Source organism: Motacilla alba, chromosome 3, assembly GCF_015832195.1.
Source record: "Motacilla alba alba isolate MOTALB_02 chromosome 3, Motacilla_alba_V1.0_pri, whole genome shotgun sequence".
NCBI classification, from domain to species: Eukaryota; Metazoa; Chordata; class Aves; order Passeriformes; family Motacillidae; genus Motacilla; species Motacilla alba.
The window spans coordinates 91,549,238-91,562,131 of record NC_052018.1 but is presented as its reverse complement, the minus strand read 5'-3'; the positions used below and the strand labels follow the sequence as shown (position 1 = coordinate 91,562,131).

The following is a 12,894-nucleotide window of genomic DNA, read 5'->3' as shown; positions in this document are numbered from 1 at the left end:
AAATCCTAAATAACAGAGTACTTCTAAATATTCAAACATAATCTACACCTGAAAAAGTTCATGAACTATCACTTTCTATGTGTCCATACCCAGTAAATCTATTTTGACACCACCTTGGACTCAGCAAACAATGGAAAGCACGTGATAAATAAAAATTAGGTATTAAATGTGACAAAAATACCTTCCCATAGAGAAAGCCCAACTATGCTGGCCAATTAAATTGAGCAGCAACAATCCACCAGGTAAGCTCCATCTGAAATGCAGAGCAGGCAGGATGCAGTATACATTCTTGACAATCTCACTATATAAAGACCCAATTTGTTGCAGGACTTAGTAGATGGAATGATGGGACCACAGCCAGCCCCAGCATTAGCCATAATCAGTCTTCTCTCCTCCTCAGTATTTTAGTACTCTGATATTTTTATATCCTGATTTTGTGTAGCTCTGTCTTCCATGTCGCATGGCCTCCTTGGCTTGGTTTGCTCTGAGAACACCCCAGAAGCTGTGTGTCAAACCTTATTTTTTACTTTACGTTGGACAGAACTTCAAGCATTGCACTGGAGTTGCCTCACTGGAGCCAGAGTTTCTTCTTCTGTCTATGTCTAACTGTATAAAATTCCCTTGGGCAAAATTACAAATGCAATAATGTCTGGTTATAAAATGTTTACTTGGTCTCATTTAGGCTTACAAAAATTTTGGAATGAAATATTAACTTAAAGACCTATGTAACAATCCAACTTGCATCATATTTAATGATTCCTGGTTAAAAAAACCGAACACCTAAACAAACAACAACCAAACCCCATTTCAGGTCAAATGCTGCTACTTCAATGCTACTTTTTATTCACTCAGGAAAAAATACATTTTGTTCAGTCTGTCTTACACTAGTGATAAAAAAAATGGCCCTAAAACAACTCAAGACCTTAACTTGGCATCCTGCAGTCTTGTTAAATGGGCACTAAGATATGATGTCAGCTCGAGCTAGTAGATGGGAGAAGAAAAGCATGCATTTATCACGAGCCTGAAAGTTTTGGTCATGCTTGTGATGTTTCCTCTGAGGCCTATAATTTTTTTAATGTGAAAAAACGTAGTCTTTCATCCAAGGGTTTGAATATTAGAGAAAATGAGTAAAAATGACAACTCTGTATGCTAGAGCAAAGGGAACAGGCAAGGCTGCAGCTGGTTCATCTTGGTGAAGGGATCTGGAGGTGCAAGCAAGGGAAGGAAACTTGTCAGGGGCTAAGATTCAGTTAAAGCCTTTTTACATAAATTCAGGAATGTGACAAGTGTTAAAGTCAATGCCACAATTTACTTCCTTTTTAACTGCTGCTTCATGTTACCCTGAAGTGTCCTTAAAAGAATTAAAGTGCAAACAAAAGCATCTTTCACCAAAAGGTCAAATAGGCTGATAACATTTACTTCCTGGAGAGAAATGACAAAAGGCAAGTGGCCTGCGTTTTATGTTTTGTGTGTGAAAAATGAAGGCAAGCCTTCAAACGGAACTCGTGTGTCTGGAAGATTACTGAAAACAGATCTTTTAAAAAGCACGGCTGCTGTTGGATGACTACAGGAAAGAACATAGGATCAGCCTGCCACTGAAATTCAAGGGACTTTGACAAGCAGGGTTCCTCCTGAGATGCAGCTGGTGGACATGGAGTAACTGATACTGCCCTTTAAATTTAAGAATCTACTTGGAGAATGGAACTGATTTTTCCTTTCTTACAGAGGTTGCAGTAGAAGCTACTGTTACAGAGTATTTTGGAAGGTTTGACTGTTGTAATGAAAATGTTAAATGTTCTGAAGACAGTAATGCAAAAATCCTTCACACTGGGGTATTTGACTGCAAAGCAGCTCAGAATAGAAGGTTAAATGTAATTTATTTTTTCCATATCCTAAAACTTCTTCCCTTTTTATGTTTTGGTGTGGGTTTATCATTTCCCCCCTTTGTTCATTGCAGATTATAGAAAATACAGGTTCTTAATGTTTCTTTAAACTGTGACTTTTCCAAATCTAATGCTAACTACTTAATTCACTTGAGACGCTTTCCGCATTTATGTTCCCCTGAGTATATTCCCCATTTCATATTATGCATTTTCCAGGAGCCCGTGCTCTGCACGTTCCCATCTCTGTAGTTCCTCATGGCAGTTTAGCCTTCTTCATGTTTCCTATCATGCTCTTTTTTAAAAAAATAAAATTTTATACAATTCCCCAAGTAGCCAGTTGTTTTTTTCTGAGAGCCTGGAAGCAGTAGTTGTTTTCTGCTCTGCAGAATTTCCAAGATATCTCAGAAAATTTATTTTCTTGCCCTTGCTCTCTGTATGACAGAGATTATGATTTGTAAAAGGCCATTTTGTTTTTACTGTTGTCAGCACATGAGTGCATCCTCCTAACCCTTTCTGTTCCAACCATATGGCATTTGCAGCTTCAGTTTGCTGCAAGGAAAGCAAGCAGGGAGAGCTGATTGAATCTGGTCGTGACTAATGAGCAGCTTTTGATTTGCCAATCTTTGACCCAGAGTGAGGTTCAAAAGCGTTCCAAAACTGGCTGTTTCCTAACTCCAGAAACCAATCCTTCAGCTGGCTGGCGTTTGCAGCTCCAAGCCTGGATTCCACATTGGCTGTGACTCGTGGACTGCTTGGATGTCTGCGCTGCCATTTCCTCCTCCAGCTCCGCTCACAGGCAGCTCTAATGCCACAGCCAAGCTGGGATGCAAAGATGTGCCACTGAAGGGCAGAGTATGACGAGGACAGCAGCTCAATCACTTCTGGAAGTACACCCAGACATGAGAATCGTTACCTTCTTCAAAAGGCTTCCGAGGAGTTTGTGACTGACACCTGACTGGAATTGTGCGGCCAGATCCAGTGCTCAGGTCCAGCCTATGCAGTAACCTGTGCACTCCTCAGGACAACTTGTTAAAGCAGCCAAATAGAACAGATGTTTGTTCATTACTATGTCACATTCACACCTCTAACATGTGTCCCCTTCTTACTGGCAGGAGTAAGCCCAGCCTTCTTCTATGTTTTTGGTCTGTGGGTTTTTATGAAGGTAAGTGGGAGACAACTCCAATATTTATTTATCTGCTCCGGCAATCATTGATATTGGTTAATCACCTAATTTAACCAATGTTCATATCTGTAGCTACCAGTTAACAAGCACATTAAAATGTATTTTTACGATGATCAATAGTGACAACCCTGTCAGTATTTCTGTGAGGCTGAAAAGAGGAAGTTATAGGGGGGTATTCAGTCAAAAAACATGTAAATTTTAGAGAAATTATTAAAAAGGCCATAAAGTGAGAGCTGCTTATATTGATACTTTGCCCTTTTTTTTTTGCATTTATAGTAGTAAAAAGACAAACTATATATAATGAGAGCTTATGAAGCTCAGGGATTGAGGAATGGCTTCCAGAAAATGGAATTTATTTTTCTTAAAATTTAACCAAAAATCACTTGTGATCCTTCTGGGCTTCAGAGTTATTGACCTAATAAAAAAAATTGCTGCTTTTAGTTGTCTCCTTCTTTTTGTCTGCAGTAGTGGCACACATGTAACTTGGTACTAGAAAGGATTCTTCCTTCAGAGGCTCAGACTGGGTGGCACAGCTGGCTTCTCAAAAGCAGTGGGGTAATTTCATTGTGCACACTCCCTAGGACCTGGGTTGTCCATGGGAAGGCCAGGAAATGAGGAATAGGGGTGGGTCTTTGCTACGAGCTCATTCAGCAGAATGCTAAACCACAGCTTCCTATTCTCTACGCAGTCACTGACAAAGAATGAATGCTTTGTACGGCTGCTTCCCCATGTGCAATTCCTTTCTGCAGGATACATTGCCTAATTCATTACTTGTCTAACATCATTTCTGCAGTCCCTCATTGGATGCACTAGGCTTCAGAATAGTATTCCAAACTGTGCAGTGGGAATAAAATTAAGATATTTTAAATTTTCTAAAAATTTATTATAATAAGTATTTTTAATCTTGGAATGATACATAAACTAAGCTTCATTTTGCTGCTTGATGTAAAAACCTAAAATGTATCCTTAATAATGGCCTAAAAATTGTCCTTTTTCTACCTGAGAATTTTGGAGAGAATTTTGGAGAGAATTTTGCTGAGAATAACTTCAAGTGTATACCCAAAGTTGTTTGTATGACATATATGGGAAAAAAACCCCAAACCAACATCATAAAACTCAAGTTCTACTGATGCTGGTAGCACTTCAGAACAGCTCAAGCTGACTGCATAATGATTACTGAGCACAACTGTCAGGTTCAACCTAGGAATAAAAATAACACAGGCAAAAAACTGCCCAGACTTGGAAACACTTATGCAAGATGGGTCCTTTTTGTCAGAAAGGTCAGAAGTTTAGTGTTGTTTTGTTTTGCTCAAATAGAACATGATGGTATTATTTGGTTGTTTGCATTTTTAAGTTCTCAAATTAAATTTATCTGCAATAACAACTTTGTTTGCTTCCTGGAATAGAGGTTGGGATTTAATTTTGTTGATGTACAGTCATTTCTGAAGCCTCATTGTCTAGGAAACGGTAGACGAGCTTTACACATGGCACAGTTAGTATGTGAAACCGATATGTTTTTCAGTCCACATATTACAATTTGAACTTTTTTTTTCCTTTTTTCAGCACAGAAGACCTTCCAGCACCTCTCCTTGTTAAGGTGGTTTCAGCAGCTACTCTTCCTTTATAAAACAAGCAGAGTTAAAGTCACTTGCAAAGCCATTCTGCTCAGTGTAGGTGTTTTAACAGTTCAAGTAAGCAGAGGGAACAGCCTGGTCAGGCCAGAGAGAGTTGATGGAAGTCTGGCAGCGCTCTTCCATGGGCCCTTCACGGGTTACAGAGAGGACGGGAGCAGACCTGTGTCTGACAGGCACAGCGAACAGACAAGAGGCAACAGTCCTGTATCACCACAGGGGAAGATGCAGTTACACAGAAGGCAAAAAATCCTCACCCTGGAGTGGTTTTGTAAAGGTGCAGGTTCTCTGGATGGGGCTGTCAAGCCTCTGCCCTCAGCTGCTCCTGTGCTGGCATCAGGTGTATCTGTAGGTCGGAGGCCATCACAGAGTTGGTTTGAAGGTAGATGACGTTTGTGGCTGGTGGGGAGGGATGAGAGAGAAAGAAGAAGACTGGAGAAGTTGATATATAAAAAGCACGCACAAGCAACTTAGGACTACAAGCATTAACACAAGGCACAAGGACAAGACAAAATGCACTGTTGCTGTCTGGGCCCAAAGGGTCTTTCTGGTGGTGCTGAGGGAACCTGTGGAGCATCCTCTTCTACATTCCCCGATTGCCCAACTTTAACCAAAAAACAAGGGCGAGGGGGAGTCCTGGCGCCGAGCCGTGCTGCTCCCTGGTCACAGAACCACAGTTACACGGGACGCTCAGGATTGATTATCCAATGCAACTCCCTGCCCTGCACAGGACACCCCCAGGAGTCACACCATGTGCCTGGGAGTGTTGTCCAAACTCTTCTTGAGCTCTGCCAGGCTTGGTGCTGTGACCGCCTCCCTGGGGAGCCTGTTCCAGTGCCCGACCACCCTCTAGGTGAAGAACCTTTTCCTGATATCCGACCTAAACTTCCCCTGACACAACTTCAGGCCGTTCCCCGGCTGGTCCCGGTGTCGCCCCGCCCGGCTCCGGGACGGGCGCTGGGGGCAGCCCCTGCCTGAGCCCCCTCCGCGGAGGGCGGGTGTCCGCGGGCCGGCCCGGGATGCGCTGCGGCATCCGTCCCGGCGTCTCTGCGTGTCTGTCTGTCTGTCTGTCTGTCTGTGCGTGTGTGTGTGAGCGTGAGCGGGAGGGCGCGGGGGGCTGTGCGCTGCCCGGCGGGGGCGGCGCTCGCTGCTGCGCCGGCCCCGCTCCCGGGCGGTCACGGCGGACGCGGCGGGGGCGGGGAGCGCGGCCCCAGCGCCCGGCATGAACCCGCGTCGGCGGCTCGGAGGCGGCGGCGGTGCCGAGGTACGAACCCCCGCCCCCGGCAGGTGCAGGGTCCTCCCCCCGCCCGCGGCACCGCCTGCCCTTGCGGGGCCGGGGCTCGGCGCGGTGCCGCCCGCGGAGCGCCGAGCCGAGCCGGCCGGGAGGGGAAGGGTAAGCGAGGGGAGGGGAAGGGAACGCAAAGCGTGCCAGGCCCGGCCGCGGGCGCGGGAGAACCGAGGTGAACCCGCGGTCTGCGCCTGCCCGCCCGGCCCGGCGCTCCCGCCTCCCCCGCGCTCACGCCGCCCGCCCCCCTCTCTCCCTCCGCAGGGAGCCGCAGGGCGAGCAGCGCTGCCGCGGCCGGGCCAGCCACCTCCGGCTCCATGAGCCGCCGCCAGCCGCCGCCGCCAGCCGAGACCGCCGCCGCCGGGCCCAGCTCCCCCAGCCCCGCCGCTTCCGCCGCCGCTCCGCCGCCCCGCCGGAGGTGAGTCCCGCCGCCGGGCCGCCGCCGCCCGCTGCCTCCCCGCCCCGCGGGCCCGGGCTCCTGTCAGCCGCGCCGGGGCGGGGGAGAGGCCGCCGGCAGCCGCCGTAGCGCCCGCCGCCTTTTCGGGGAGGGGGAGCTGGAGGGCGGCCGGCAGCACGCGTGTATGCCCCGCCGGAGCGCGGGCTGGAGTCCCCCGGCGCCGGCCGGAGGGTCGCGCCCGAGCCTTCGTGCCTGCCCCTGGGGCGGGGGTCGCTGCCTGCCCGGTGACTCGCGGCCGGCGCGGGAGCGGGCCGGGGCCGGGGCGGCGGACACCCGCGCCTCGCCCCCTCAGGGAGCGCTCCCCGTGCCGCCTTGTTTTTGCTGTCCCCGCTCGGGGAGCGCTACCTGTGAACCTTCTTGTCCCTCTGCCCGCAGGACGGTCCCGCGCCCTCCGCTGAGAAGAGCATGGCCGTGACTCTAGAGCAGGCCCAGAAGGTGGGCTACACCTGCCTGAAAGCACTCCTCAGGTTCGCTTTTATGGTCGCCAATAACCTGGTTGCCATTCCGTCCTACGTCTTGTACTTAATTGTACTGCAGCCTCTCCGAATATTGGACAGCAAAAGCTTCTGGTATATCGAAGGAGTGTTATTTAAATGGCTTTTAGCTATGGTGGCTTCCTGGGGCTGGTGGGCAGGATACACAGGTAAGAATGTCTTATTAATTTAAAACATACTAATATGTTAAAGACTGTTTTCATAAGGGGATGTCTAGGGGAATATTTGAATGTAGTAGATATGCAGGGTTGTCTTACACAGATGTGTTTCTGGGTTGAGATGCTGTGTACTGAAACATTTTTTAAGTCATGGCTAGAAACTTTAAATGTTTAAGTGTTTTGCAGTCAGTATTTTGTTGTAGTGAAATGGGAAAAATGACTTCTCCTTAGTATCTTGATCACTTTTTTTAGTGTTTCACGAAAAAGATACATCTCCTCAAAAGAGAATTGATTCGTACTGTGCGTGTAGCTAGTAGAACTAAACTTTTCTTATATTAAGTGTGTGCATTTCTAAATCATCTCCCCTTAGAAATATCAGGAGACAAGGCTAAGAAGTTTGACACGAAGCTCGTGTCAGAACAGTAGGTCTTCTATTCCTTGCAACAGCGACTGTCTTTTCTGCCATCTCAGAACGGAGGGAAGCAGAGGGAACCTCTTTCATTCAAGTAGTGATACAGAATATTTCTCAACCGTATGACTCTTCATTTACTGTTAGCAGAGCTAATTAGAGTATCTGTAGGGTTTTTCCCTCTGCATGCTTGCTTTGTGGTTATTACTGAGCTTGTTTTTGCTCGTTTAGTATTCATAGGCTCATCAAGGTGATGGACTGAACTGAAATACTAAGGGAGGCTCCAGTCTTGTCCTCGAATGCACTGATTTTCATCCTGGCTACTGCACTTCCTGCAAAAAAACAGCCATCAGTTCTTTGTATGAGCTTTTGAAAGGGAAGAAGTGAATCTATTGAGTGCAAAGTATGAGCGGCCCTCCTAAAATTCTTTCCTTTTCTTCTGCCCAGGCTGCATCTGCAGGTCTTGTGTAAACAAGAAAAACAAGGAATGGCAGCAGACAGCTCTGGAGTCTGGTCAGACTCCTGATTAGTCAGAAAGTCAGTGTTGACCCAGACGGAGTCTTGTTAGGCAACGAGAGCTGACGCCTCAGTGCCAGTGTGGCTTTTGGTGCCCTGTCGTGTGCCTTTCCGAGATGCACAAAGTGTCTGTGGATAACTCTAGGTGAGCTTCCCGTTCTTTTTAAGGACATGGTGGCAGCAGCAGCAAGCTAGACTCTGATCTGTCGGGCTAGAACTGTCGCAGCGTTGCACTGCTTCAAAACTGCCTTGCCTGGTACAGCTCAAGCTTATCCAGAGATGCTGTTTAAAGACCTTTTTATATGTTTGCTCATTAAAAGAAGTCCACATAGTGTTTGCAGTGGCAGGTACACTTGTAAAAGTCTGCTTTATGTCGTAAAGCATGAAGGCCTTCCAGAAGGAAGGACTGACTTTCAAGGTGTCTTGTGTATTATTAATTGGAAATGGGAAAGTTTATGGCCGTAATGGTGATGTTAAAGTCATACAGCTCATGACCCCGAGGATTCACTGTGTGTACTGAATGTGCTGGTTAAAATTCATTGTCCCATGACAATTTCTGAAAGCCATTTCCTCAGGGTATTTTTACTGCTGACTGCAGAACTGTGTGGTTTCTTTTGCCTATTGCTTGGAAGGTGGTCTTAGCATGATCTGCATATCCTAGAATCTTCTTGAAGCATCTGTTGGTTGGTATTGCTGATGTATCTTGACAGTTTGAAATCACTTGTTTTACAGTCTTCAAATGTCTTAGTATATTTGTTTGAAGTATTTACAGACTGCTGTGCAGAAGTGTTTTATGGAATGGTGTACGGGTAAGGAGGCCCCTCTTTTTGCTTTTCACTATGAAGCATGGCTTTTGGGGAGGATTTTGGGCAAATGCTTGTATGAAAGTTTAGTTTAAATGCATTTTATTTGATGTGAAGGCGTCAATGTGTTTTATACTGCAATGATATGACTTAGCAAGAGCAGCGTATTTCTTCGTCCCTTCTTTAACCTCATCAGTGCTCTCTACCACTTGCAGAACAAACCTGGAAAGTGTGTCATTCTGGCTTCAACATATGCAGACAGAGTAATCTGTGTGTCTTTTTTCAGATTAATAGATTTATAAAAACCTGTCACTAGGTTCCCTGTTATTTATACACTATGACATAACTAACTCAGAACTGAAATACTGCTTTATTTGAGTTGGTGTCCAAGACTTGCAGTGGTATGTCTGAAAGAGACATTGCTCCAGAATTCTTCTGTTCTAAATTCCAAAAAACTAAGACAAAGGTAGGCTTCAGTACACCCTAACTTTGCAAAAGTAAATACAAGCCAGTAGATATGCATGGGTTCATTGAAAATATTAAAGTTTTTTTCTTTTGAGTAGCAGAGTAGTTGGTGATGGTTTTTTTGTTGGTCTGTTTGTCTTTAAGAGGGTAACCAGATAAATAAGTTTACTTGTCTTTTAATTGGAGGGAGTGGTCTGCTTCAGTTGTGTTGCAAGTATGTTCCAGTTCTTTCCTTTATTTATTTTTTTCCCTTTCCAAGCTTGGGTCATCTCTTGGGTAAGAAGCGACATAAATAATTTGTAATTAAAGACTTAAACTCAGCCTGCGGAATAGATTCAGGGCGGACCTTTTTTTGCTCCCATAATTGTGTGTAATGCGTAGGAGAAAGCTCGACACCAAATGAAGAGAATATGGTGGGTGCTAGCTTATCCTTCTGGGCTTTGCTGCTGTTGCATAATTGTTGGTATATTTTATTGAATATAGCTGGAAGAGCTGAGGAAGAACTCCTGAATGATGTCTGCCCTTCTCTTCCTCACCACTGTCTAGACCTGGGGGTTTCTGTTAGGAGCACAGAGGATTTATCATCACAGAAATTACCCTGATCTGTGTCTGTATCAGCAGCTCTAATCTGTGCTTTTTGATAAATGTAGGTGTTTCTGTTTGCAGATGCACTTGATGTTATGTAAAGAAATAGCATGTGACTGGACAAGCAAATTAAAGAAGGGACTGGGAAGAGAAATTGTAAAGGTCACTGTCCTCTTCCTAATCTTTTTCTTCTTAAGATGCAAGTATGAGAGAGAACTTGTGCATAATTGGTTTACTTTGATTTTTAAAGGGCAGAGTATGATAAATATCTCTGTTGTTCTCTTGAGCTCCAGAAGGTTTCTTACAAAAATGAAAACTGGCTATCTTTTTATGAAAAATGTACAGACAGTGTAGCAATATTGTTTTATTTTTATATGATTTCAGAAAGGCCTTCTTATAAGTCTTCTAAATCTCCTTTTTTAAAGGCATTTTTTAATAAATGCATTGCTCTTGTAGGAGCTGTTCAGCCAGGGCACTTGGAATCTGCATATTAGTGTGATTTGAAAGGCACCTTTGAATAATACTTCTAAATATTTTCCTGCGTTTGTTGGAAGATGCATTCTAAAAAAAGCAAACTCAAGAGTGCTTGATCCTTTGGCAAATACCTTTTCCCCTGTACTACAATTTGTCATTTAGTATATGAGTACGCCAGATAGCACTAAATAGTGTGGTAGATGGGAGGGAGATAGAGCATATCTGTGGTGGTGAATTTCTGATGATCTTTTGCTCACCTACAAAACTAGTTTTGAAGCAATCATCTTAGAGATTTCATCTTCTTTGGTCAAGTATTGCAGACTAAGTGTAATATCCATGTACTTAATCAAATCACCACAAATAGGACTGCCAGAGAGAAGCTTGCTTAATTAAGTACGCGCAGCCAAACTGTTCTGTTGCCTCTCCCGCAGTCCGAATGCGGGAGTCGCTAGGAGCCCGTGATGCTGTTGTTGCAGTATGGCAATGAGGAGCCTTTGGGCCAGCAGAGCAATCAGCTGGCTGTGCAGTCCTGTCACTGGGGGTGCTGATGTTCTGCTCCACTGTGCTCCATGCAGCTCATCCCACCGTAGGGAGCGGTGCTGGTGCCCAGCCTGCGCCTCTGGCTGCGGGTGGGGAAGGGCTGGCACAGGGTGAGTGTCCTCTGGCTGCAGCAATCATCAGCTCTTCTGTCAGCACCAGGGGAAAGAAGCCATGGGTTCTGCAGCTTGTGTGCACCTGGGGAGGGGGTTTCTTCAGAACTGTGTCTGGAGTATTTCATACTCCAGCAGCAAGAGGACACCTTGACAAAACCTTGAGTTTCAGCCTCTCAGTGACACACAGAGCAGTATTGGATAAGTCAGTAGGCTGTGGGCAGGTGGAAGAGGGTAATGCACCTGTTACCACACACTAAAAACTATTAGTGCTGTGACTATGCTTGCTGGTATAATGATGCAGTGCTTAATTAAAAGTGGACCATCCTATGGTGTTACTGTTCTGTGTCAGTCAGGATGGTGACTAATTTTAAAGAGTGTCTGTAAGAATTTTCAGGTTTCCTCAAGTGAGGAGAGTTTCTCTTTCCTTCTCTGTTCAGCCAGGTAAAGAAAAGCTGAGATTGAGATTTTGATTTTTAGTTGTCCCCATCTCTTCTCCTCCCAAGTGATTTAGCTTTTATTGGCTGATTTATATATGTGATTAGAATGAGACCACTCTATAATTTTTTCAGCAGTCGTACTTTTTTTTTTTCTTCTAATGCAAAATCCGGTTTCCGTTTTATCAGTCAACAACCTTAATTCCTCTAATCTTCTAAGAATGCAAATATTTTTGTCTTCCAGAGCTGTAAAAGATGCAGGTGGAGTTGCTGTGACAACACTTCCTTGGTGCAGACAACATGTGCTGTCTGTGCTGCTTCTCGTGACAGGTTGGCCCCTCTTGTCGGGCAGGAAGTGCAGCAGAAGCTGAAGGACAGCAGATGAGATAAAGTAAATTTTTTGTCCCATACAAGGCAGGCAGTGTTATTTTAGGAGACCTGTCTGTGCCTCTAACCCTGCCATTGGTTCTGCTTTCCTCAGTTCCTACAGTGTGATTTTTCACTGACAGTATTTTGCTTTTGGGTCTGGTTGCTACCCTGAGGACTGGGTAGGGAGAGGCATGGGGAAACAACTTCTGTTTTTGAGGTCAGGCAGTGTGTGAAATGGAGAAGGAAAATGGTTCTTGATAACATTTTCTGAGAATGTGCAAAAGTACCTGATTTGACTGGGTAGATTTGGGTAGCAGTGTACTGCACATAAACTTCTGGTTTATGCTGGGGGCATGTGTTGAGTTTCTAGGCAATCTCTGACTTAAATTAAACTTTCCTTGATGTGTAGGTTATGCTGAGATCAAGCGGTAATTTTTGCATTCGTTTTGCTACTTGTAAGAGGAAGTTTGTGTTTACCTTTTGAGCTGTCTGGATAAGAAAAGGTCAGAGTTGGATGAACTGGGGACATTGGAGCTGTTTCCACTGTGGCCTCAGAGCAAAGGCCCATCTCAAAGGCAGCTTTGCATAAGAGGAGGGAAGGTGTGCAGTGAACTTGGTGTCATCTTCTTTGTGCATGTGATGTGTCTGTTAAGAGTGCTGTACAAAGACCCTTGTCCTTTTCTAATGGCATGAGAAATCACATCAGGAAATTCCCATATCTCCTTTTGGGGACATGGGTTACAGTTACCATACTTCTTTGTAGCTCATCTAATGCCAGCAAATGTAATCTAATGTGTCAGAAGCAGTAAAACTTATAATTCATTTTTCTATTGTATCATTTCACTGTAAAGGGTCATTCCAAAAGATTAGATAATGAAATGTTCTCCGAGTTGATTTTTTTTTTCAGAAAGCTGCTGCCTACTGGCACAAAGCTTAGAGTAAAAGTTGTTTTTGTGGTTTGTTGCTATTTAAGTACTTTTTAAAATTTTTGTTTGGGTTTTTATGCCTTTTTTTCTGCCCTTTTTTTAGAGCAGGTTAGTCTCTGTTCCTGTTTCACCTACTCTGGATAATACAAGAGCTATTGTAAGCCTACCA

The 12,894-nt window shown here is 45.0% G+C and overlaps 2 protein-coding genes across 3 annotated transcripts in view; one reads left to right on the top strand and one right to left on the bottom strand.

Annotated features, from left to right (window-relative positions):
• Nucleotides 1-4,102: 4,102 nt before the first annotated feature.
• LOC119698738 lies at nt 4,103-5,941 on the bottom strand. The gene is made up of 2 exons (XM_038131128.1): nt 5,578-5,941; nt 4,103-5,096 (listed from the first exon to the last, which is right to left on the bottom strand). Exons 1-2 carry the CDS (start codon nt 5,919-5,921, stop codon nt 4,838-4,840), a joined length of 603 nt encoding a protein of 200 aa, XP_037987056.1. The 5' UTR covers nt 5,922-5,941; the 3' UTR covers nt 4,103-4,837.
• The window catches only part of LPGAT1 (lysophosphatidylglycerol acyltransferase 1), a 59,122-nt gene continuing 52,047 nt past the window's right edge, over nt 5,820-12,894 (top strand). Inside the window, exons 1-3 of one of the 2 annotated variants that reach the window (XM_038131127.1) lie at nt 5,820-5,961; nt 6,247-6,400; nt 6,815-7,082. In XM_038131127.1, the coding sequence (XP_037987055.1) occupies nt 6,845-7,082 (238 nt within the window). In that variant the 5' untranslated portion in view covers nt 5,820-5,961; nt 6,247-6,400; nt 6,815-6,844. Of the gene's footprint in view, nt 6,091-6,246; nt 6,401-6,814; nt 7,083-12,894 lie in introns of both variants that reach the window. The other variant, XM_038131126.1, reaches the window with a different exon arrangement.